This window comes from Sphaerodactylus townsendi, linkage group LG03 (genome assembly GCF_021028975.2).
Source record: "Sphaerodactylus townsendi isolate TG3544 linkage group LG03, MPM_Stown_v2.3, whole genome shotgun sequence".
NCBI lineage: Eukaryota > Metazoa > Chordata > Lepidosauria > Squamata > Sphaerodactylidae > Sphaerodactylus > Sphaerodactylus townsendi.
Genome location: NC_059427.1, coordinates 61,147,127 through 61,174,747, shown reverse-complemented (window position 1 = coordinate 61,174,747; position 27,621 = coordinate 61,147,127). Strand labels below are relative to the sequence as shown.

General features: G+C 40.5%; 1 protein-coding gene across 2 annotated transcripts in view; it reads right to left on the bottom strand.

Annotated features, from left to right (window-relative positions):
* The window catches only part of VGLL4 (vestigial like family member 4), a 110,785-nt gene that overhangs the window by 60,361 nt on the left and 22,803 nt on the right, over positions 1 to 27,621 (bottom strand). The window contains exon 1 of one of the 2 annotated variants that reach the window (XM_048489865.1): positions 6,826 to 7,394. The exons of the other annotated variant lie outside the window; for it this stretch is intronic. Coding sequence (XP_048345822.1) covers positions 6,826 to 6,910 — 85 coding nt within the window. The 5' untranslated portion in view covers positions 6,911 to 7,394. Of the gene's footprint in view, positions 1 to 6,825; positions 7,395 to 27,621 lie in introns of those variants that run through there. 2 annotated transcript variants of the gene reach the window in all.

The window sequence follows — 27,621 nt, the reverse complement described above, 5'->3', positions numbered from 1 at the left end:
AGGGCCCGTAAATCACAGACTGTGCGTACAGAGATAATGGCTATCAGGAAGGCCATTGTGTATAACAAAAACTGCAAAGGGGTTCAAAAGGAGCATGGGTGAGATGGTTTAACACCAAAGTCAGGCTCCATGGAGGAACTGGAGGTTTAACAGGCAGGAACATGTTATTAAGATCCCTTAAGGAGAAGTGAAAACAGTGAGCGGGTGCCAACCCTGTCATGGAAGGCAGATATAGCTGCCAAATGCACCTTAACAGAAGAGTTGGCTAGGTCAGTGCTTTATGTGACAATAGACAGGGAAAAACTCTATCAATGGGACAGGAATAGGGATCCAGCCCTTCAGATTCCTCCCAGGTCGCAAATTTAGCCCATTTGGGTGAATAGGATTTTCTGGTAGAGGGCTTCCTGGAAGTAACGAATACAGGCAAAACCCCAGTTGTCGAACACTGGCCAGAGATGTTTCCCTGCCACTGCCCACTCGTGCTGGGTCTTGCAGGTCCAGGCATTGGACAAATCCACTACATGGATTACTGACAGTCCGGAGTAATGGAAGATGGCCCATTCCCAGATCTTGCATGCCTTTTTGTACAGGGAAAGGGAGCCCATACCACCCTGCTTGTTGACATAATACTTGGCCACCACACTGTCAGTGGCAATCAGGACATCTCTGCCTCGACGCAGATCTGCAAAAAAAGCCAGAGCATGTCTAATAGCTCTAATTTTGAGCAGGTTGATATGTAAAAGGATACTTGTAGTGAGACCAGAGTCCCTGCACAACAAAGCCTTGGAAATGTGCCCCCCCCCCCCCCGCCCACGCACCAGGGAGGCATCCGTTGTCATCAACAGTGATAAAGCAGGTGTCTGGGAATAGACAATCTGTACCTTAGCAGGTCCACATTAATTCTGAATGCCCTAATGAACCAGTTCTGTAGGGTACTCATTCGGAGCCTGGCAAAGTGTACAGTGGATGTTGCCGAGGTCCATTAAACCCAACAGCTTGAACCCTTTTAACAGGGAGATTGGCACAGCCAATATCTGAGTGCCTATAAACTCAATCTTATGAGTGGGCTGTAACTTGGACTTTGTAGCATTAACAACAAGCCCCAGTGCTTAAAAGATGTGTAAGGCTGTTTCCAACAAGCTCAAGAGATCATCTGCTGACTGGGAGACAAAGAGCTAATCATCCAAGTAAGGAAAATTGGTGCAGCCCTGTAAGGACAGGTATCTGACCACCACTGATCCATTATTTTAGTGAACTCTTGGGGTAGAAGACAGACCAAAGGGTAGGACATAGAATTCATAAACAAGGTCCCCCATAGCAAACCTTAAGTACTTGTAGCAACTTATGGATGGCCACGTGAAATTAAGAATCCCTCAGGTCTGTGACTGTAAACCAGTCATTGTTACCCAATAAGGGCATAATATTGGGCATGGATAGCATGCAGAAGTTCTTAGGGGTGATAAACTATGCAGACCCCGAATATTCAGCACTGATCAGGAAATAGTGGGAGTAGAACCTCCCTCTCTGGAAGGATAAAGGAGACATAGAATGAACTCCAAAAAATAACCATGCTTAATCAGAAATAACACCCAAGTGTCAGGGCATATCAATTACTAGTATTGAAAAACACATGACAACCTATTATCAAATTGCAAACATTCACCAACAGTGGGCTTAACGAGTCAGGTCAATGGCTTTTTCCCCAAGAATGAGGGCAGTTTGGGGAGCCATTCCCTTCTTTTCTCCCTGTCCTGGTATTTTCTGTTAGGATATTGCAAGGGCCCTGGCCTGAATGGGTCCACTTGTTGGGGAAAGCTGCAGGAAGGCACCAAATGGTTTCCCTGAATACCTCAAGAAGGCGAGCTAGGAGATCCCAAGGGATTTGGCCTGTTCTGATAAAGGCCCTGCAGGTCATTGCCAGTGCCTTCATGAAACACTTTTTTTTGTCAAAGGCAGATCCTTCACCTGAGAATTGATGTCCTGAGACAGGATGGAAAGAGCAAAGTTATGCATGGTACCACATGACCATACCGGATGCTACTGCCCTGGCAAAGCCATCTGAATGCAACACATTTGGCCCATTAATTTGAGTTTTAGCCAGTTTAAAATCCTTTTGCCTGCAAGAGGTGAAGGGACGCCATTTTATCATTGGGGACATATGCTAGAATAGGAGCCAACCTTTCCCCTAGGCAATATTGTCCCATCATTACAAAGTAATTTGCAACAGGGAGTACCACTGCTCTGGAGTATAAATATGACACCCCAGAACATCCCATCTCCTCCCCTCCTTGTCCAAAGATGCAAGCACCAGGCCAGACTCATGACTCAGCCAGCACCGCCTTCATCACCAATGAGTTTGGGCAAAGAATAGAGCATATGCCTCCTTTTTCACTACAAAATTAAAATTATTCAATCTAAGAGTGTTCATAAATAACCATGAAGATTTGTGGCCTTGTCTTCTCAGCGATTATGCAACATTATGTTCGTTTGTTGATGCTAACCCATTAGCATGAATTTACAAAATCTACAAACTCTTATCTGGTGAACTGGATTTATATCCCCGCTCCTACACATGAAGCCTGCTGGGTGCCCTTGGACTAGTCTTCTTCAGAACTCAGCCCCACTTACCTCACAAGGTGCCCGCTGCAAGGAGTGGAATGGAAAGAAGTTTGTAACCAGCGTTGAGTCCCCTTACAGGAGAGAAAGGCGGAGTATAAATCCAAACAGCTGCTGCTCCTGCTCTTTCTTCCTCTTCATTTTTCACCCAATACTTCCGCCCATCCTCCTCATCTCTAACGAAATGAAGGCATATTTTATGCAGAAATACAGATTCCAAACTACAGCCTTTTTTCATTGTAGTGTTTCATCATTCCTTATGACACTGGGCATCATGAGGAAACCACAACAGAGACAAAACATATCCCCTGCCAGTTTGTCTACACTATACCGCTGCACACTCTTGAATGAGCATCCTCAACCAGTTTAAAGTCTAGTTTACACAAACAAGCCAACAGCCAACCTTTCCCTGACCACTTTCCTGTTAAGTAAGAAACTTCCTCCAACAGGAAGCAGGATCCCCTCTACTCCTATCAACAAATCATCAGGTTATCAGTTTTCTTTTGTCACCAGTGATAGGAAGCCAGATTCCTGTCCCAGACAGAAGAACCTGGTTTTAGGTTAAGCAGACAGGCTTTGCAGTAAAATGCCTTTGTAGTGGAGCCAAAAACCATATCAAAGTAATGTATAAGAAAATAAGTTGCTTTTTATAGCCCCTTTCAAGCTTGCCAGTTGTGTTATAAGCAGTGTATAAGCAGAATTATATGTCATAACATTTAGCTTGAATATTTTAGAAGCAAACATAAAACAATTTCAAAATTGTGTGACAAAATTAAAAAAAAACACCAATACGAATAACCAGTTGTTTTGTTATTCCTCTGATGAACTGGACACATAATGTGAGATGTCACTTTAGCCTTACATTTGCATGGAGATTTAAGATTTACTATATCACAAACTACATGTAATGATTGTTTTAAAAACATCTTAAAATGCTGTGAGGACCAAATCCTGGGTAAGCCCACAGAACAGTCCTCATTTCCCCTACCAACAGGACTTTTCAAGTGTTTGCCAAGTTACACACCACTCTGAGAATGTAATCCAGAAGAACAATTCCCTACCCAAACCCCACACAAATGAATGAGATTTGTGCAAGAGTACTAGTGCTCGCAAATGGCCCTCATTCACTTCAAGAAATCTGGGTAAGGCTCTTGGGATGGATCCTGTTATATCCTCACAACAAGCTCCCACAATAGTATTCCTATTATTGATGGGGAACTCAGGATGAAACACAGCAATTTATCTAAACACATGTCTGAGTCCAAGGGATCTGAATCTATTTATTCACATCATTTATACCCCACCTTTATCCCAAACAGGAACCCAAACCAATTGTATTTACCTTTCTTCCACTTTATCCTCATATCAACCCTATAAGACAGGACAGACAGAGTGTATGGCTGACCCAAAGTCACTCAGAAAACATCTAAGACAAAGTGGGGTTCAAATGTTCCAACTACTATACCTCTCTAAGCCTCTAGTCAAAGGCCCAACAAAATTGGAAAAAGATGAAGTCATATTTTACCCCCACATTTTAGTTAATATTACTAATTTCTATAAGTAAAAAATATATTTATGAAGCTTAATATGCCCTCACAATTTAATAAATCAGAACTATGATTCTTCTGGAAGTGACTTACAGTATACTAGAAGAAAGTAAGGGCTTTTCAAAAACCAACCAACATGAACACTGAAAATGCATTTTACTAACAGTGCACTGAAGTTATAACAATAACTGAAATGGGAAAAAGAGAAACTTGCATTTCTCTACTGCTCAGCTTTGTAGACAGAAAACACTGGTCCTATGAACAGAAGAACCTTATGAAGGTACCCAATGAATATCCTCACTGGATTTCATGAATGAAGTTCAGGAATATCTATATTACTCTTTTACAGAGAAAAATGCAAGCACCAGGGCCTAGTTAAAACTGATTTTGGATTGGATTCAGTCAGTCTTAGTCAATCCCCCTCCTTAATATAGCTCCACCCCACCCTATATGGCTTTTGTCCACACAGATCCCATGATTCCAAACATAGCCAAACACTGGTGGTAAAAGAGTTCCCCTTCCTTGCATTTTCACCACTACAAAAAAAAAAAAAAACTGGATTCAGTCTACTAGCTGTTTATATAAACATGGACAAAGTTAACAAAGCAAGCAACCTAAAATTCTTTACATCTCTTTCCAATTCTGTTATCAGTTAAAACTTTGCATCTTCAAAGTCCTTTTCCTGTACAGAATATGAAAGTCCAGGCATAACTCTAAAAAAACACCCCTAATTAATTCTAAGAGAATAATCCCAACATATATTCTATGAAAAATTGTTTTGTAAAAGAACGTCCCTTGAAGTCCTACATGGGTTTAGAACTCCTTGATTAAAAGTCAGTGGGATTTAAAAGTGGATCAATGGTGTTTCAGCAAGGAATTCATCCTCGCTGAAACCCTGTTGAAAGGGAAAAAAGATGATAGTTGTGGATACCTAATATAATTATATATTAGTTTTTCAAACCATGAGAGCATAATTAGTTATATAGAAGTCTTCCAAATTTGTTCTCTTTACAGAGGAAAGGAAAAAGCAGCAACTGTTAAACAGTAAGTGGTGATATTAGCAACAAAGGTTCTTTAAAAAACTTTACTGCTACTAAAAAGTTCTTTCAAAGCAACAAAATCTGAAGGAAAAAATGGGGAAATCAGAAACCTTTGAAGATATCCCATCATACTGATCTCTGCAATTTCCTCTCCACTACAAATGTACAAACAGATACATAAGAACGTACAAAAAAGCCATGCTGGATCAGACCAAGGCCCATCAAGTCCGTTCACTGAGGCCAACCAGGTGACTCTAGGGAGCTCACAAACAAGATGACTGCAGCAATTTTATCCTATCTGTATTCCATAGCCCCTAACATCCTCCTCGACACTGGAATGAATAGGTATGCATCATGACTGGTACACATGTTGACAAGTGGCCATAGACAGCCCTATCCTCCATAAACATGTCCTCTCCCCTCTTTATGCCTTCCAAGTTCAATGTGTTTGAATTTGTACTTTTAGGGAACAACCACACACCTAGAACTCGGTACAGAATACCTGGTCATTATTTTCCCCCAGGACCATGACCACACGGGCCTTGCCATTTCAACTGGCATGTCTGCAACACTGCTTGTCTGCCCTGAGGCCTAGTCAGCCCTATTTCTCCAGCCTTAGCTGTTCCATGTTTAGGTAATTCTTTACACATTCATCACTGACCACCACAGTACAATTTGTTTGAGCATGGAAGGGGATATGGGAGGAGGGGGAAAGAAAGAAAAAGAGAGTGGGTAGAGAGAGAAACAGCCCTACTCCCAATTAGAATTAGCTCAACCCTGCCTTTCCTTTGCTTGCTAAGCCAAGCCATTGCTACTATTTCAAACAGCAAGTACATGAAAAGTTAGCCAGTTAAAAAGCGGCGAAGTTCTACCACTCCTCCTGACAGTACTTGAAAGGAAATAAAACACAAACCTCGCTACTGTAAAACGGATGTATTTGGAACAAACAAACCTAGGTTACCCACAGCACAAATTTGGAGGTGGGGAGAGGCAAAGCAAAGAGTAACCACCCAGCAGATGACCATAAAGTTATAGTTTCTAGTGGCCTTGTAGTTCTTTCTGCTTGAGATAGACTGGGGAGGAGGTGCTGGAGGGAGGAGATGTGGGATCTGAGAGGAGAAAGGGAGGCAGCTCCCAGTGTCAGAGCTTTCTCAGAGCTATACAGGAAATGAGAAGTCAAACAAAGGGCTACTCTGTATTCTGTAGTACAGACACCCTTCAATCGCCGGAGCTGAAAAGTAAAAGCACACAGAGTATTCCCATCCTACGATCCAGTCTCCGATACAATAGGTCTACAGTCACTCCGAGTACGAACGGATGTATATTTTCGACAGATAAAAACTAGCCGCGCATGAAAGCTTCCATTGGCTAGCTCAGCATTAAACAAGGCTCCCCTCCCACAAATACATTCATTTTGATCAACGATTCCACTCACTTGCATAAGACAAAAACACTGGGGAGAGGGAGATAGCAACATGCCAAAAGAAGGGAGCTTGTATTTTTCTTTTGTCGTTAAAAATAAAAACCCTTTACAAATCGCTTCCACTCACAAAGACACAGCAGAGAACAGGCGACCCAAAAATAAAGGCAGAGAAGCACACAGCAACATGAAACCAAGTTACCTTCATACTGGCAGAGAAGGCCAATATTGTTGTTCATCTTGTCCAAATACTGGTAGTTCAACAGGTCCATCTTCATAAATAGCATTTAGCGGGCTAGCAAAGAAGACCAGCTTGCTTGCTGCCGCCCCCCCAAAACAGCGACAAGAACGCGGGCAAATGCTGATGAGTAGGTCCGGGCCCTTTCCCGAGTCCCCCAAGCTCAAGGCCCAGCCTCCGACTAAGCAAAACAAAGTATATTAAAAGCGAGTGGAGGGGGAGCCAAAATCTCCTTCAAAGACGTTTAGAATCGGAGACGGGGATTTTGCAATATATTGCGTTCCCAATTGCAAACGAAATTGCATCTAGTTCTTTTTCCAGACTGAAAAGGAAAAGGGAAAAAACAGAGAGAACGGCAACGATTTCCTAGCACAAAGACATGCTAACTCTCCTCACAGCCCGCTGCAAGTTAACTGCACTAACATGCAGGCTATGCTTGGTATGACTCCTATGTAAACTAGCTTCCTCTTTCTAGCAGACGGGGATGACTGAGCATGCTCAGCGAATCCCTGGAGCTCTTCAAATGTCAGGGATATTTTCTGCACAAGATCAGGCTCTAAATGTATTGAGAGTTTGAAAGCAAATCAGAGAAAGAGGAGGAGGAGGAGCTGGAAGACTACTCAAAAGAGGCCATGTCAGATTCTGTCCTTACAGGAAGCACGGTTGCCACTGCAGAACTAGCAGAGGGGAGAGGAGAGAGGAAAGAAAGGAAGACGAATTCTCTGATTAACATGTTAGCAAACTACATTCAGAGAGGGATTTCCCCATCCCGGAAATAATTTTTTTAAAGTACCAAATTTAAATCAGGGGCTTTTTTTTGCTTTCAAAGTTCCCCACTTGGTGTTTTTTATATACCATACGACTCTTGTTTAGTTTCCAAGCAGTTAGTAACTCCAAGTTAATAACACTTCAAATAATGTTTTTAAATAGGGTGTTTGTTTTCTTTTTAAAAGAAAACATATTTTAAAGAACTAATTTGAAGTATTTTTATACAAGAGCTAGCAACTATCATAGTTTGAAGTAGAGAGGCAGCAAATCATTAGTACATTTGAAATATTTATAGGATCTTAATAGCTGGAAAAAAACTATAAAAGTGGCATTTACTACCTGGGAATTTTACTGTTTAAGCTTTCTCCATCTTGAGAGAAACAAAGGGGATTTATCTATCCACTATTATCATTTCAGGATGTGGCTTGTTTTACTGCACATCAATTCTTGATCCAAAGTGTTCTTGCTTGTTTATACAGATGCATGTGAATCATCCCCAGAGGTGAAACATCTGTAATCAGTGCCAATATATGAATTTTGGGTCAGTGGGAATCAATCTGTTACTCCGCTGTGGAAAATCACTGCCTAAAACCCAATTTGCTTTATTAAACATAAATGTAGGCGGGAAAGGAGGGAAAGACAGGAACTCAGGGATCTAATACTTTGGCAATAGTTTCCTTTCTATTTTTAAAGGCTTTGTCAGACAGAACTTAAAACAAAATATTTTAAAAGAGAGCCACAGTCATTAAGTATAGATCGGGCGCCGATTTTAATTAACTGTTAAACAACTTTTGTTGTTTAATTTATATTTGTGGTGTGTAACTGCTGCTCAAGTTTTAATTGGTTAATAGGTTAAAGTTTTATGTTGTTTTGATTTGCTGTCTTGAAGAACAGCCGTATTGTGAACCGCCTCGAGCCCTTTGGGGATGAGGCGGCCTATAAGTTGAATGAATGAATCAATAAATAAATATAGTGATTCAACAGCTGAACAAGAGGTGCCACTGAGGCTACCCCACTCCTGGCTGCAGTTCCTCTGTTGCCATTTCTGCCTCTCACTGGCCATTTTCTGAGTTTCTCCAAGAAGGTTTCTTCCCCCAGAGAACACTCAAACAGTTACCTACTCTTTTACCAAAGATACATGACGGGGGTGGGTGGGGGTGGAGAAATCCACAGAGGTGAAAAATTGATGGAGAATGTGTAGTTTTGTTTAATTTATAAACGAGTAAACTAGACTGGATCTAGAAATTAAGCACACACATGCAAAATGGAGAAGGTGGCTACCTTCTAGTATCTTATCACATAGCACCTGGAATATCAGATCAGAATAAAACATAAAACAGGTGCAGGGAGCATTTGCTTGGAGGAATTAGAGATGAATGCTTCCCTGGCTCAGTTTGTCTTCATGCACCTTCTGAAAGGCTCAGAAAGTAGAGTGTTTCATTTCACTTGTTCAGTTCTATCAGGTTTCAATATGAGCAGATTCATGACTTCCACCAAGGCCACTTGTATTGATTGATACTAAATCACCACGGGAAACCGAGTGTCCTTGCTGCAGCAGCAGTAAGACATTGCAGAGTTCTGGATATACTATGCAGCACTGATGCCTGTGTTTGGGTGGGTGAGGGGACGGGGAATCAATAGAGATTCCTGTCCTAGTTTTGGGGCTGGCACAGGCTATGACATTGTTTAAGAATCATGGAGTGGGAGAAGAGAGAAAGAAGGGGGTATAATGACAGTTTGAAAAGGCATAAAAGAATAGAGAGAACAGCAGGTTATCAGGGCTCTTGAGAGAAAGACAAGAAGTAATGCTCATGAAGCAATGTAAATTTAGTTTGGATATCAGGGAATGTTTGCTAATTGTAAGAAACAATTCAGCAAGAAACAAGTTCCTACTTAGCTGGAATATCCTTCCCTTGAAGTGTTTTTTTTTTACACTGGATGAGAACCTACAGTATTGTGTCTAGAGGTTTGAAACAGATTATAAGGTTTTAATCCTGGATGACAAGTATTAAATGAAGATACAATAACATTTATCATTTTTCGAAGAGCTAGACATTTAGAGACAGTGCATAAACACTTGATTTTATTTTCTTTCTCAGAAAAGATTTCCCAACCCACAATACTGCTATTCAATTTCCCAATTTTACATCATTTCTCTGTCTTCAGATGCCTATGGTGGTGGTTCCCACACACAACAAAAGTTCCAATCCTCAAATGATTGCCCACAATTCTCATAACAATACACTTAACTGGTATACTGTTGTAGCTTTTATTAGACAGCATTTTTGTTGTATTGAGCCCTGACAGCATCACAGAAATGTGCAAGAGCCAATCCTGTATCCATGAAGGGATTCTGTTTCAACGAAAGCTGCTCGACAGAGAGTGCCAGGCGTAGATGCCACCCATACTTTGTACTTCTGCACCTGTTACATTCTCATATACCATATACTTTTGTGGGGCACAGAATCCTAGGAAGAACAATTAGCACATTACCATAGAACAGCTGCTGGTTATTACTACTGTCACTAAAGGATTCAACTGTGGTCTTCCTGCTTCAGCAGAGTACTTAGAGGAGTCTGATTCATTCATCTCCCTGCTGTATTTTTTGTTGTTGCTGCAGATTGTAAAAAGCAATACATTTTAAAGGGACCTGCCTATCACCAGAATTCCTACTTGAGTCCTCAGTTTTGCGGCCATAAAGAAAAGACAGAAATACCACCACCCCTACCACCTCATGTTTTTGCATGTGTTCCCTTGAAGCCTATGTATTGCTCATGGTGTGCCAGCAGAGTGATTCCTGAGTTAGTCAATCCTATTCTCAGATGAGGTTGTGGAGATTGATGGGGAAGAGGTGGGAAAGAACACTATTCACAAACTCAGGTGGGAAGATTTTTAGATTGGTGCCAGTGCTTGACAGGCACGAACAATATAGTCTAGGGGTTTTAATAATTCTAATTTTATTATTTTATTATTTATTTATTATATATTCCTTGTATAGAGTTCTTGTTTTGTGTATTTAATTTGTATTTCTCTCCAATAGTCTGGGATCAGTTATCTTATTAGGCAGTTTTAACAATTCTTATGGTATTACATCTGTTTTTGTGCTGGCTCTTGATTGTAATGAACAACTGACTGATTGGGAAGCTTACAATCATAATCCCTTCCTCCTCCCCTGCCCCATCCCCAAACAGACAACTTGTGGGGTATGTGGCCTGAAAGAGTTCTGAAGGAACTGTGACTGGCCCAAGGTTACCTAGCAGGCTTCATATGGAGAAATGAGAAATCACACCCAGTTCAGGCTTCCAGTGGAATGGCATTTCACTCTGGTTGAGCATCTAAGTACTCCCAGACTACACATTGCTGATAGGGGCTCTTTTGTCAGCTATAGAACAAGTTTTTTCTTAGCTCTCGCCTCCCCAGATATTGGGGACCTTAAATTTGACAGGTGGACTGGAAGGGTCTGAATATTAGACCAACCAGTTCTTTAAAAAGCCCAGAATCAGCAGTGAGTGAGCCGTTGAGCTCTTGGAAACAGCCTCCTCCTTTTCTTTGTGTTTCTCATACATAGTCTGTCTTTGTCTTTCTTATCTTTCCCCTTCTTTTATTTTTCAACAATAACAGAATCAAACTCAGTTCTTCAGATTACAGTCCGCTGCTCTTAGCCACTATGCCATACTGGCTCTCAGTATGAAAATGTACTTTTGTGTTTCCAAATGATAAATTCCCACTGGTCTTATAAAATAATTTAGTAGGAATATATGCAGTTAACTCAAATGAAAATGTTAACAATGATAAGTATGGTTGCTATACAATGGCTAGTATGCAGTGAGACATGGTGAGAGGGCACCATCATTGTGCACAACATGTAGTCACTTTTAGGGGAAACCAGAAGGAATGTCACATCATTCTAGAAACTGCTGGAAACTCATGTATTTTATCATTGAGTCTCAAGCAATTTCTACAATGTCCAAATTTTTCCTGGAAGTGATGTCACATTGTAACAGCCCAAGCAATGTAATTGTTTTCCCCCTGCCACTTGAAGAAATAGTGGCAGGAAACACAAGTTGTCAGCAGAGACCTGCCAACTCTAAAAATGTGTAATAATAGAAAAAAGCAGCATCACAGAAAATATGAGACATGCAAATATTGCCTTCTATGAACATAAGCCATAAAATTTACTATATCATTTGTTCATATCAGGTATCACTGAATACTTCATGTGGAATTTTCATAAGGTGGTTTTGTACTACTGTATAATTTCCAACATATTAAATGTTGTGGCACTTTAAAGACTAATAGATTAATCACAGCATTAACTTGTTCCATCAGAAGCATAGTAAAGGCAAATAATAATACTGTGCAAAGAGGTGTTTGGGTACATATACACACACAGGGTCGATTCAGTTCAGAAGTAGAGGGTCTCTTTCTCAGACGAGCTTGTTAGCTTTAGACTGATGTTGCAAATAGATAATTCCAGGAAAGCTTATGTCACAATCTTTAAGAAACCACCGATATTTTCTATTGCAACAAATGCACACCACTCTTAGGGAATTACAGGGCAAATTTTATTTTTCAGGTATATTTTTAGCACAATATTGTCCCCTACAGGCAAATATGAAAACTGCACATTCTTCACATTCACAGAACTGCTTAATCTAGTGTTAAAAATACCAAAGTAGCTTTATTGTTTTAACAATGGCTAGCAGCATTCATCAGAGTTTTCTAAATGCTTCAGCTTTTCACCACAGACTGACAAGTTTTCACTAATGACTGATTCAAAACAGCAGCAAGTTTATTATTCTTGTATTCAGTGAATGATTGTCAAATCCAACCATACTAGATGTACTTGGAGCAATCTTTTAAACTAGGAACAGTCTGGCAGCCCAATGGCACAGCCTGGAAGGCAAACATGAATCAAACAATCCAGATTATGTGCCAGAAGCGGGAATAAAAGAGTATACAACAGATGACAAAAGCTGTAAGGTAGGTCACAAGATACATGGAAAGTTAATTTCCAAGTAAAATGGGACCAGTGTTTTGTTACTGGCATAAAAGTCCAATGTACTATATTTTATTTACATGATTTAGAGTAGGGATTATCAAAGGGGGCAGAACCACCGCTCTGGAGGTGATGGAAACATCAAGGGGGAGGGAATTGGGGGGCAGAGAATTTTGAGGCAGTAAAAAGGCAGAGATTCCTGGGCCAGCTGGCCGGAAGAAGGCCTCGTCCTTCCATCCTAGCCATGTCTTGACTGGTGAGTTTTAAAGGGAAAGCAGCAGCAGCACTTGCCTCACAGTGCAGCCAGGGAGGGGAGGAGGAGAGCCAAGGAAGGAGCCCCATCACTGCCGCTTTGCAAGGCAAGATGTTTTTTGCAGCAGCACTCTCCTCACTGTGTAGCCTGGAGGGGAGGGGAAGCCAAGACAGAGAGCCTCTCACTACTGTTTTTCAAGATAAGATTTTTTTAAAGGAAAAGCAGCCCTCTCCTCACTGCTGATCCTCTGAAGACGCCAGCCACAGATGCAGGCGAAACATCAGGAGAAAATGCTACCGGAACACGGCTATACAGCCTGGATACTCCACAAATACTCCAGCCTCCTCACTGTATAGCCTGTGGGGACGCATATGGCCCTGTTTGTGTGAGAGAGTGTGTGGCTGAAGGAGAAGGTGGCTGAGCCAATGGCGGCTGCAGGGTCAGGGTGGGCTTGCTGGCTGGCTACTTTGCAAGGCAAGCTGTATTTTGTTACAGAAAAGCAGCAGCGCACTCTTCACTGTGTAGCTGGGGGAAGGGGTTAGGGCTCAACAACTGCTTTGCAAGGCAAGATTTTTTATAGAAAAGAGGCAGAATTCTGTTGTTTTGCAGTAGACCTAGTACCAAGGAAGAGATGTGTGTTCATATGGGGGAGGAGAGACTATGGACGAGGCCTGGGAGCCAAGGGGGACTGAGCCCGAAAAAGTTTGGGAACCATTGATTTAGAGCATACAGATTCAATTTTATTTTCAGTTTAAGTAAAACAATAAACAACTAGTCTAAGCTTGTCCAAGGAATCCTGGCACAAAATTCTTCTGCAGAGAAAGAAACTAGTGAGTAATAAAATGAAGAGCATGAACTAAAAGCCCACAAAGAAAAAGTATTCAATAAGAAGCTGTTAAATATTTTCCAATTCTATTAAAAAGAACTCCAAAATGTTAATAATGTTAATGTTTTGAATGTTAATAAACCTTTCAAAATAGGAGGGCCTACTTATCCTTAATATACCTATCCAAAGTGTAACCTCCATATTCCAAAATAGTACACTTCTTTTCATAAAATTAAACTTAAAACTAATGCTGCCTGGTCTTATTTGTTTTTAAATCTTTACCCCACTCACAAAAAATATACTGACATTCTATACAACACATTACAGGAAAGAATACTGAAGATGCACCTCAGATTCATTGTCTTGTTGCACCTCTACTCCCAGATCCCGCTTCTAATTGTGATAACAATTGTATTAGAAAAAAAAACAAATGTACAAAACCTCGCAGAGAAGTTTCCCAAGGAAGCAAAAGCACACATGAAGTTTTGGTATCTTGATATATCCCAACGAAGAATTCACAGATAGAAATCCTTAGAAAAACCACAATATGATAGAAACATTCTGTAATAGGAGATTCTCAGTCAGAAAAATCAAAACTATTGCCAACATTTGAAGACTACTAGCAAATTTTTTTTACCAATATCTAGCATAGCAGTATAATTCCTAATACTACATGTTCTGCAGATGGTAAAGTGAGAAAATATAATTGCTATGAATGCCCTGGGGACGCTATTTTCTAGTGCATCATCTTTTGCTCAATACCACACCCTTGCTTAGTTACTCTGGAGCGCTTTCACGTAGAACCTGTCAGACCTGTTGAATTACTATGAAGTGAAAAGGCCTAAAGACACTGAGTAGAGTACTTCTTTACAAAGGTGTTACTACATGTCTGTCTACTTAATTAAAGGCAGTGCTACTGAGATGCAAGAACTGACAAGTGCCCCCCAATTATTTTCCCCTCCTTCGCTCTCCTACTACAGAGCAAATTGTGACTGTATTTGCAGATGCAGATTGCAGGAATATAGCAGCAGGGTAAAAACGTCCAACAGAAATAATAATTAACAGGGTTCTGACTTTGCAGCCTAAGGCATTTATGTGGACTTAGGGAAAGCTGTGTGGAGTTAACTACTCCCACAAGGAAGTTGCTAAGACAGAATTCTTGTTTGGGCTAACTGAGATGTAGATATAGAATGAAATTCGTTGAAGAACTTTATAACAAGTTCCACATGTATGTACCTGCATTTTCAACTGATTTTTCTTTGCTGATACTTTGAGTTCCAATAATTAAGTCAGTATGTAACGTTCAACTCACAACACTACTTAACTAAGAACATAAGAACAAGCCAGCTGGATCAGACCAAAGTCCATCTAGTCCAGCTCTCTGCTACTTGCAGTGGCCCACCAGGTGCCTTTGGGAGCTCACATGTAGGATGTGAACACAATGGCCTTCTGCAGCTGTTGCTCCCGATCACCTGGTCTGTTAAGGCATTTGCAATCTCAGATCAAAGAGGATCAAGATTGGTAGCCATAAATTGACTTCTCCTCCATAAATCTGTCCAAGCCCCTTTTAAAGCTATCCAGGTTAGTGGCCATCACCACCTCCTGTGGCAGCATATTCCAAACACCAATCACACGTTGCGTGAAGAAGTGTTTCCTTTTATTAGTCCTAATTCTTCCCCCTAGCATTTTCCATGCATGCCCCTGGTTCTAGTATTGTGAGAAAGAGAGAAAAATTTCTCTCTGTCAACATTTTCTACCCCATGCATAATTTTGTAGACTTCAATCATATCCCCCCTCAGCCGCCTCCTCTCCAAACTAAAGAGTCCCAAACGCTGCAGCCTCTCCTCATAGGGAAGGTGCTCCAGTCCCTCAATCATCCTTGTTGCCCTTCTCTGCACTTTTTCTATCTCTTCAATATTCTTTTTGAGATGTGGCGACCAGAACTGAACACAGGACTCCAAGTGCGGTCGCACTACTGCTTTATATAAGGGCATGACAATCTTTGCAGTTTTATTATCAATTCCTTTCTGAATCACCCCCAGCTTAAAGTTTGCCTTTTTCACAGCTGCCATGCATTGAGTTGACATTCCCATGGAACTATCAACTGAGACGCCCAAATCCCTTTCCTGGTCTGTGACTGATAGCACTGACCCCTGTAGCGTCGTAATAGTGAAGTTTGGATTTTTTTTGCCCCTATGTGCATCACTTTACATTTTGCTACATTGAACTGCATTTGCCATTTCTGGAGCCCACTCACCTAATTTATCAAGGTCCGCTTTGGAGCTCTTCGCCGCGATCCTTTGTGGTTCTCACCACCCTACCATATAATTTGGTATCCATCTGCAAATCTTGGGCCACCACGCTTACCCACCCCTACTTCCAGGTCATTTATGAATAGGTTAAAGAGCACTGGTCCCAAAAGCGGATCCTTGGAGGGACACTCACTCCCGACATCTCTCCATTGCGTAGAGAACTTCCCATTTACTACCGCATACCTCTTTGTTTCCTGTTTCTCAACCAGTTTTTAATCCATAGGAGGACTTCCTCTCTTATTCCTTCTCATTGCTGAGTTTTCAACATAGTCTCGGGGAGGGGAGGAACTTTGTCAAAAGCCTTTTGGAAATCCAAGCAGACAATGTCCACCGTTCCACCTCCTAGTCCACATGCCTGCTTTACACCCTCCAAGAACTCTAGTGGAAAGTTTGTAAGACAGGATTTGTCTCTTCACAAGTTAGCCATGCTGACTCTTTTCTCAGCAGGTCTTGCTTTTCTACATGTTTTATAATTTTATCTTTAATGATAGATTCTACTAATTTACCAGGAACAGATGTCAAACTGACTGGCCTTTTTTTTGTAATTTCCTCGGTCCCCCCAGATCCCTTTCCTTAAAGATTGGTGTGACATTGGCCCATCTTCCAGTCTTCAGGGGATGGAGCCTGATTTCAGGGATAAGTTGTATAGTATTAAAGTGGAGAAGATCAGCAATTTCATGCTTGAGCTCTTTAAGAACTCTTTTGGGTGAATGCAATCTGGGCCAGGGATTTGGTAACATTTAGTTTATCAATGGCTGCCAGAACTTCTTTCCCTGTCTACCACCACATTCGCTAGTTCCCTCAGATTCTCAGCCCTAAGAAGCTTCTTCTGGTTCAGGTGCAGGAATGTTCCTCACCTCCTCTTAGGTGAAGACAGATGCAAAGAATTCATTCAGCTTCTGCAATCTCCTGCCATCTTTTAGCACACCCTTTGTTCCTTTTGTCATCTAACGGGCCTTACGCTCGGCCTTGCTGGCTTCCTGCTTTTGATGTACTCTGGAAGAACTGTTTGTTGCTGGTCTTGATGTTCGCAGCCATGCGTTCCTCTCATAAATCTTTTTTTGCCTCCTCTTACAGCTAACTTGGCACTTCTCTTTTTGCCACCATTTTGTGTTCCCTCTCATATTCTTCTTATCAGCCAAACTGGACTTCCAGTATTTTCTAAAAAAAAGACATTTTCTTTTTTTTTCTGATAATTTCCTCAACCCTCTTTGTTAAAGCCATGGTGGCTTTCTTTTTTGGACTGAGTGCTGCCCTTTTTCTAACCTGTGGAACACGATTCCAGCTGAGCTTTTGTATTACTGTGTTTTTAAATAACTTCCAAGCATCCTGACAGTTCTTGACTCTCTTTGATTTTAGCCCTTTCAGCTTCCCAAGACTATCCCCCCACATCTTTGCTTGGAATTTCCCTTTCTGAAGGCTTAATGTAACTACATTAGTAGATTGCCACTTGTTCGCATGCTTGAGATACTGAATCTGACAGCATTGTGGTCGTTGTTCCCTATCGGCTCAACAACACTGGAGCTTCCTGCACCAGGTCCTGGGTCCCACATAGAATTAGATCTGGGATCACCTCTCCCCTGGTTGGTTCCACAAACCAAAATCTGCTCTAGTTTAGCCACAGTCATTTAGCATATCCAGGAATGCTCTCCTCCTTACTTACTATGACCTGAACATGGGAATTTTTTCCAGTTTATATGGGGATAGTTAAAATCACCGCATTACCACTACATTTTTGTTTTTGTTTGGCTCCTCTAATTTCTTTTTTCCATCTCAGTGAATCCTCTTTTGTGCACTTTGGTCAGGGGACGAGTAATATATTCCTAATATTAAACGGTCCTTCACACCTGGTATTGATATCCATAGTGATTCTGTAGGGGAACCAGCTCCCCTTGCATTGTCTATTTTATGTGATACTATGCTCTCTTTGATGTAAAGGGCAACTCCACCCCCAATGCGCCCTGTCCTATCCTTCCTATAGAGCCTGTAGCCTGGTATAACAGCATCCCACTGGTTCTCCTCATTCCACCATGTCTCTGTAATGCCCACTATATCAAAGTCCTCCTTCAAAACTCTGTACTCTAGCTCCCCCATTTTAGGTCGAATGCTTCTACTATTAGCATAGAGACACTTGTATACCCTGTCTCTGTCCTTAACCTGGGATTTATGTGCTTTACCCTCAAGTCTTTTGTAGACACTATCCCTTGTCACATGCACATTGCTATGTTCCTATGTTCCCACAAGATTGCCCATTGAAGCCCTGGCCAAGCCCTGGCTTGTTAAACTCTGGATATGGAACGAGAGGCATCTCTATGGAATTCTCTGGGGACAAACACTTCAAACTGGGTCATTTATAGATATGTCGCTCAACATGCAGACATCTTCCATACAACCCCTTTAGACCTGAACACAATGCTTGGTTGCTGTTGTTGTTTTTTGAGAAAGAAGGGTGGATTAGGAACTCACTGAATTTATGTACGAATAAGAACATTGCTTGGTTAATAGATTTAACAACTATTTCAACTGATATTTTAGTACTATAAAATGGCAGAATGATATCTTCAGCTTCTAAACCAGCAAGATATTTCAGTACCCAACCTACAAACACAGAACCACTTAACAGGATCTTTTTAGAGCCTTCGACAATGATATTCTGGATAAATTACAGAAACTGAATAGAATTAAGATACGAAGAAAGTTGTATTTTTCTTATATTCCTTTTGCATCACAGAAGAAGAACACCAAAATGACAGTGTTGCCCTATTTGTTGGCCCTCAGCTGATTGACTGCTGTGTGAAATAGGATGCTAGACTAGATGGACAACTTGAAAAATCCCTCCTAATCCAACACTTTTGTGGTTAAAACATTAGAGATTAAATCTGTCATTTGTATCGAAAATCAGTTTGTACCTAAATTTGTACCTAAAATCATTTGCTCCTATTCCATTTTCAGCACAAGTCTTCATATATCCTTACAGTGCTGTTGTCTACTTCTGTGCAAGCTCTTCTCATGAAGTGGCAGCGATCATGATGCCTTCATACAAACTACAAATGCAGTAGTTCCTTGCTAGAGAGACAATATCTCAGGAAATTACTATAATTATCAGCTCATCAATACAGATCAGATTTTTAACTCTTACACTCAGAAAGTTCTCCTGCTGTTGTCCATACATCAAATGAAGTAAATTCAGTGATGAAGAATAATGGCTACCATAGTTTAAAGTCTTGTACATCTGTCATGTTCAAATATACTTGCAACTATTTCTTCCTTTTGCATAATTTTCTGAGTAATCTGCTGGCTTCAACATAGTTGGACATATCAATAAAACTGTAGGAATAGAGCTAGAAAATCCATATGTGACACACATGGTTTTCACAGTAGAAACCTTTTAGCCATGAATCAGAATTTACATTTTTCTGTACTAGAGCAAATAAGCTTTCCTTGTGGTGAGAGATCAAGCGGTCTCACATTTCACTCCATTATTAAAAATGCAGCCTCTTAAAAATTTAATTCAGATAGCACATAGCAGAACATCTGCTACAAGCAAGTTATCAGACTATATCTTTACAATTTCCATGTATTTAATTTCAGTGCTAATCCACACACTGGGGCCAAGTCACAACATGAATACACCTGCAGCATTTCAGTTCAGTTTTCATGTTTTACTTACTGATCTCAAAAAGGGTGATACTGTTGTATTCACAGACTGTGGACATGGAATAAGTGTGTGTGCTGAACTCAGTACTGTGAAAAGCTGCAATCTTTACTGATAAGACATCATTTGCAAACACTGGATTTGAGAGATTCATGAAACAGAAAGAAATTGTTTCTTTTTCCCCCTTTGCCAATGTGAACTCTGGGAATGAACACATGAGAAACATGTGATAGAGAGAGGTTACCATGATCACATTCTCTTACCTGCTGCTCAAAATTGAAAGAAAATTGATGCATTATACAATTCTTTAGCTGCATATGGTCTATTCTCCACAGTCAATTAATTGTATGATACTCATGTGAAAAAACACGGTTTAAGCAAGAACTGCCCACCGCTTAAGTGCCAAACACAAATTCATCTCGGTTATGGTATGGGCTCCCACCCTTATCCCGCGTTTTTTCAGAACCTGCATTAAAGTGCACGTTTTTTCCCAAACACGCTCCATAGCCAGATCGGTAGGGAGAAACCGGATAGACACGGCTTATTGTTCCCGCCCTTCGAATCTTCTAGCCAATTAGAGTGCAGTGGGCTGTGCGCAAAGCACACACAGCCTTTTTTTGTGCGCTGGGTGTGGCTACAAAGGAACGCAAATACGAAACCACAAAACAATGATTTTGAGAAATTGTTTATGCGTGGCTCCGTTCAAACGTAAAATTGAGAAGAAGAATAACATGAATTTTCAATCAGGGGCGGAGTAGCGCTCCCGCTCCAGCACAATAGCCAATCAAAAAGCAGGGAAATTCTGCCTACGCATGTATGTAGCTACAAAGCTGCGCGAAAAAAGGTTTTTAAAAGTTCCTGCCCCAACACAACACAACAGCCGATTAGGACAAGGAAGAACAGACCCGCCAAGCAGATCGCGTGTTCATGGGGAGTGTTACATTGTTTGAAACCATGAGAGACATCGAGGTCTTCACATGCTGCAGCGGGAAGGGAGAAACTGTGATGAAAAAGGTGCTGTTTCTTTTGGAACCAGGATGTATCCAGCTTAATTTCTCAGTGGGTATTTGACCTATGTTAACTATGTATGTTAAGCACCAATGAGTCCTAACAGAAACCTGCAATTCTCTACCACGATATTCTCTTTTTGCAACAGGACTCTGGGAGGTTACCTCACCTCAGAGTTACTGGAGGGACTGCTTCAACTGATTACTAGTGCAGACACCACAAGAAATCATAGCAGCTTCTTTAAAGACAGAAGGGAGACATAACAATAATTAGAAGACAATAATAAAGAAGACATAACAATAACATAATATAGACATAACATAACAATAATAAAGAAGACGTAAACAATAATAAAGAAGACATAACAATAATTCAAAAATTCTGTGATGAAAATTTGGAGTCCTTACTTATTAATTGCAAACCCTTTTATTCCCCTCGAGAGATAAATTTAGTTCTGTTTTTTTTGGTTTATATTCATCCACAAGCATCTGTAAAAAAGGCATTAAGAACTCTAACCGATCAGATTATGGAGGCTGAAGCCAAATACCCTGATTCACTGGTTATTATTTTGGGAGATTTAAACAAAGCAAACTCAAGGGAAGACCTACCAAAATACTTTCAGCATGTCAACTGTCCCACCAGAGGCAAGAATATCTTAGACCACTGCTATACAACACTGAAAGATGCCATCGGTCTCCTACCACGCAGCAGCCAGGGCCATTCTGATCATTGCATGATCTACCTTGTACCTTCCGTTACAAACAAAGATTTAAAAGCCACAAAACCACAACTAAATCAGTGAGAACTTGGACTGAAGAGTAAAAGCAGCTGTAGGTTTTGTTTCTTGATTGTGGGTTAGATTTCATTATGGAGATTAATACACCTCTGCAGATTTGGACGAACTCACAGATACCAAAATATCATATGTCAGCTTCTGTGAAGATCTTTGTATACCAACCAGGGAATCCTATGTATATATAGTAAAATAAATAAACTTGGTTCACAGCTAAACTTAAGCAGTTACGCCGTTCCAAAGAAGAGGCCTACAGAAAGGGTGATAGAATGCTGTACAATCAGGCTGGGTAAAATGTATTAACAAAGGAGATCAGAGCAGTTAAGTGAAACTGTGTCTTACTTGTTAAAAACTGCCGTTTTCACCAAACGGAACAGCAAACATGTGGGAAACTCTCAAAAAATATCACTGGTTATGGAAGTAAACCACCTTCCCAAGCTGAAGGAAATCAGCAATTGGCAGATCTACCTGAACGCGGTTCCTACTGTACGTTTGAAAACGCTCTACAGTCACCTTTCTCCACACCCTCTATCTCACATGCACCAACAATAGGCAAACTTCCTATAACTGAACTCATTTCATTGGGTTTGGCAACCCCTGGTGATCTCAGAAAAGGAAGTGCAAGATCTATTTCACAGACAGAAGCCTGGAAAAGCACCAGGCCCAGACAAGATAACACCTTCTTGCCTAAAAGTCTGTACGCTGTCCAATTGGCCCCCTATCTTCACCCAAATCTTTAACAAATCACTAGAGATGTGCTATGTTCCCTTTCCTGCTTCAAACGCCCAATTATCGCCCCAGTGTCGAAGAAGCCTTCCATCATGGAACTTAACGACTACAGACCCTCAGTTGCTCTAACATTCGTAGTTATGAAAACTCTTGAAAGGCTAGTGATGTACCATTTGAAAACCATCACGGATCCACTGTTGTACCCCTTGCAATTCTGCATACCGAGCAAGTGGATCGATAGATGATGCTGATAATATGGCTTAGCATTATATCCTTCATCATCTTTGAATCGCCAAAGACCTATGCAAGGGTCCCTTTTGTTGACTTTAGTTCAGCATTCAATACTATCAGACCGGACATTCTTCTAACCAAACTTTCAAATCAGCTAGCAGTACCTGAGCATATTTTGTAAGTGGATCACAAGCTTCCTAACAGATAGGAAACAGCAGGTGAAGCTAGGAAAAATTACATCAGACACCTGTAAAATGAGCACAGGGGCCCCTGCTGTGTGTACTTTCACCACTTCTCTTCTCTCTGTATACCAATGATCAGTATCTCAAATGATCCATCTGTTGTACACTGAAATTTGCAGATGATATTAACAGTGATTGGTCTCATTCGAGACAACTATGAAACCGTGACAGATCGGGAGGTTGAACAACTAGCCTCGTGGGTGCCACTGGAACAATCTAGAACTGAACACACTTAAAACCGTAGAAATGGTGGTAGATTTCAGGAGAAACCCTCCCATCCTACCTCCTCTCACAATACTAGACAACACAGTATCAACAGTAGAGACCTTTAAATTTCTAGGCTCCATCATATCTCATGACCTAAAATGGACACCTAATATCAAAAATGTCATTAAAAAAGCACAACAAAGAATGTTCTTTCTATGCCAACTCAGGAAGTTCGCTAAACTGCCCAAGGGAGCTGCTGATACAGTTCTACAGGAGGAATCATTGAGTCTGTCATCTGCACCTCTATAACTGTGTGGTTTGGTTCTGCAACCCAACAAGACTTAATAATAGACTTCAGAGAATAACTTGAACTGCAGAAAAAACAATTGCTGCTAACCTGCCTTCCATTGAGGACCTGTATATTGCACGGGTCAAAAAAGGGCTGTGAGAATATTTACTGACCCCTCACAAGATTCCTGGACATAAACTAGCTCTAACTCTTACCCTCTAAACGCCGCTACAGAGCAGTGCACACCAAGACAACTAGACATAAGAACAGTTTTTTCCCGAATGCCATCACTCTGTTAAACAAATAATTCCCTCGATAATGTCAAACTATTTATTATATATTTATTATATAATTACTGCACTACTTTTTTCATCATTCCTATTACCCATCTCCTCCCAATTATGACTGTATGACTATAGCCTGTGCTGACATTTCATTTTATTTTATGATTTTACATTTTATGTTTTTATTACTATTGATTGTTTCCTGATTGCTTACTAGACCTATATGACAATCATTAAGTGCTGTACCTTATGATTCTTGACAAATGTATTTTCTTTTATGTACACTGAGAGCATATGCACCGGAGACAAATTCCTTGTGTGTCCAATCACACTTGGCCAATAAAGATTCTATTCTATTCTATTCTATTCTATTCTATTCTATTCTATTTTTCAGATCAGAGACTGAAAAAGTTGATCCTCAACCATTCTTTCAGTGTATGATAAGTGGGGAAGGGCAAAACATTTCTTCATGTAAATTCTTCACTATTGCACAAAACCAAAAACTAAGTATCACTTCTCTTCCCTTTTAAGACTTTGGTATTAAGCGAACACAAATGGGTGGACAGCTGTTATTATCATAAGTTAGCAAATCCTTTAAAAAACTAGCAGCAATTTATTCTTAAATAAATACAGGTGTGCGGCTTTTCATTTGCGTATGTGATTTTTAAACAATTACTCAGGACCCAGCAACACAAACCAAAGGCCAAATGTGAACTTTTAGCTATGACAGAGTCATATTTATACAAGTTATAGGCAATTCTAGCTTTCCTGGTTGAATCCTGTTGCATTGAAGACTCCTCCTCCTTCTCCCACTGCAGCCCACTAACCCACCTAAAATTTTGTCTGCAGTGGAAATGGGGGGTGGGGTCTGTGGAAATCACTACCCCATCTCACAAGCTGGCAAGTACCATTAAGTCTTCAGAACAATATGGTTGGATACATGGCAGAGTTTTTAATGTGGCAGAGTTTTAGGATATGGGCACTATTTAAATGCTTCTTACTGTATTCCGTTGCTATTAATTGTTGATGTTTTTAAAACTGCCTTTGGTGTTTTAATGTTCTCCCATATGCTTTTTGCGACAGATTAATGAGAACTACCTTTGAGGAAAAACATTTTAACAAACAAATAAAAAACAGTTTAACAAACAAATACAGTCCGGAAACCACACAGTACCCCAAACAAATAAAGGGTTTTAAAAATTTAAGTTAGCAAAAGAGTTATGTATGCTTCATTTCGCAGGGGTTCTCATGGCTGTTTCATTCTTCTTTATAAGACTTGCATCTCCTACAGATTGTCAGCATTTGGGGGCTCTGAGGATGAGCCTGGAGACACTGTGCCCTCCAGGATTCATTGTTTCTTGGTCATTAGGCAGACATCAGATAAGCAAAAGGGGAAGGAGGTTCACTACCACCCATCTCCCTCTCCCCTGCTCACTCCAACATGCCTCTCCACATTTAGGGCTCTTCCTCCCTGGTATATTATCAACATGACTTTTAAAGCCCTTCATGGGGGTGGAACCTCTCTAGGTTCCTTCACTCCCTCTTCCTGAGAGGCGGGGCCCTCCTGACTGATGAGGTTCTGGGCCCATGCTGGGCAGCTAAGGACTCCCACCTCTGCCTTCCAGCTCCTAGTGAGCCTCTAAAAGTTGGCATCTCAGGCCTGCTTCAGCCTGGGAAGGGGAGGTCTTCTGCTCCCAATACCTCTCCCAGCATGAAATGGCCACTACTGAAGATATCAGCTCTTGGCTTGTATAGTCAACCTCAGCCAGTCTTCCCCTCTCTCCCACATTCTCCATCGCCAGTACACTGGGCAGCTGAGCCTTAAGCTGTACTGTCGCCTGCTCAGAAGCCTCCTGTTACAGTTTTGTATTTCACTGCTTCTTGGCTGTTCCTTCATTGCCACTGCTTGCACCACTGGCCTCCCCAAAGGTTTCCCTTCATGATGTGAGTGATCATCACTGCCATACATCAAGGAAGGCACACCACACCCTCTTTTGGATGCAGGGAGGGGGACACCAGATGTTACTATTTTTGTTTCTACAAGCAGGTCACACAGGACAGTATTTCATCTCACACAATTCTGAACTGAGGACATAAATCAAACCATTACTGGACTAGTACAGCACTGGACTACAGTTAAATGCATTAACTCCATCATCAAATATATTTAAAAGTAACATAAGCATCTTTACTGACATACCTCCCACATTAATATAATGAATTAACAGAACCAGCATCAAAGGGGAAAAAATTAAACAAAATGAGGAAAATAAAGCAGCACTCATTTCCATCTTTTTTCACTGTATGAACATGAACTGCTACAATGCAAAATTGCTGGTGAATAGGTATTTGTTTTGCGTTAGCATTAGATAGAAGTATCCATTTGCAACCATTTAGTATAATCTTCTGCCTGAACGTTCTAAAATAGTGCATAGTTTTACTGTTTAAAATTCATTTGATGGGAAGAGGGGCATGCCTATTTCCAACTCTGCCTAAGAAGCAAAATCAATTTCACACTGTCTTGGATTTTTCCTGCTTTGTTTAGTGGGCTTCCTCAAATCACCAGATAATTATTAATACTGCTCAGTCAGAGAACAAAGCCAGTACTTTTGAGGAAGGACTCAGTTTCAAGACTTGCAGAGACAATGTACACAACATGTTTTGAACATTAAAAAGTGCTGTATAAACAGTTTGGTGAAAAATCAAGGACACCAAGTAGTTCACAACAACTTTTTTATTGTTTCTAAAATAGTTATCCAAATTTTAAATAAGATAACAAAATCAAGTATTAAGGCAGAGCAGTTATGAATTGCTAGTGCTGTCACCTTAATTGTGCTAACATTTTCTAGAATGTCGTACCTCTCCTTCCTTGGTAGGATACACAAATACTTTTAATTCAATTTGTAATTATGCCAAAAAAAATCAATTCCTCTTCTGTATATCTTACAATCTTAGCAAGTGATGAAAAGCAACAGGCGGCTATAAAAATGAATGAACCACTCAAAGTAACTGCAAGTAATCTGCAATATTGCTTTAGAGTCCATTCCTATTACTGAACTTTTTTTTAACTGGGACAACCCATTCAAAGCTAATTGACAGAGACCTGCAGGAATTAAACACATGTTTTTGAAATTAATTCCACCATATAAAGCACACAAAAATTTTTATAATTCAGAAGCAATTTCCTTAAAAAAATTATTTAAAACCTATCTCCAATTACATTTTTTTCATACTTACACATTATACAAGACAGAATCCATGACTAAAGGCCAAATTAGGCCAGATGCCTTCAAAAATTAAAAGCGCTTTTTAGAGAAAAAATTGGCCATTTCAAAATGCTGCAAGGCTCAATCTTGTGCCGTCCTCACCCAGGCATGATTGTTTCAGAGCTGAAATGTGATTTGGCAGGATGCCGTAAAGTCTAGTTTGGCCCTATGTTGGTAATGAACAAGCCTTGAACTAGTGAAATGCCATACATACCGCAAGGGTAGAATTACAAAACAGGGAAAAAACCCAAAATAGAAATACAAAAATAAAACAGGAGCAAAAACAAATTATTTATTCTAGTTATAAAGATCAGCGATCACCACAAAAGTTAGTCAGAAGTAGCTCTTCTGGGAATAATTGAACAAAGGTATTTTGCGTTCCCCTGGCAAAGAAGAAATCACTTGAAAAGCATTGGAAGCTGCAAACTGGAAAAAAGTTTGCCTCTTTCCCTTGTTAAGACTTTTGTTCTCCTATTTTAAATATACTATGTCTCAAGTCAGAGGCAGAATAGTGTGAGAGACAATATTCCTTAAAATGATTTTACTGTAATACATGTATTCAATTTTCTATAGTAAAATATAAACCAAATAACTTAACATTTAAAGTTTACTTCTTAAACCTAATAGCTTTAGAGAACATGTTATACTACCCAAGATATATCCAGAAGCCCAGAAACATAAAGCTGTGCTAACATATGAGTGCAGTCAAGACACTTCCAACTTATGGCAACCCTATGAATTGACGACCTCCTAAAGGTCCTATCATTAACAGCCTTGCTCAAGGCTTGCAAACTCAGAGCCATGGTTTCCTTGATTGAGTCTATCCATCCCAAGTTGTGTCTTCCTCTTTTCCTGCTGCCTTCAATTTTTCCTAGCATTGTCTTTTGCAGCAAATCTT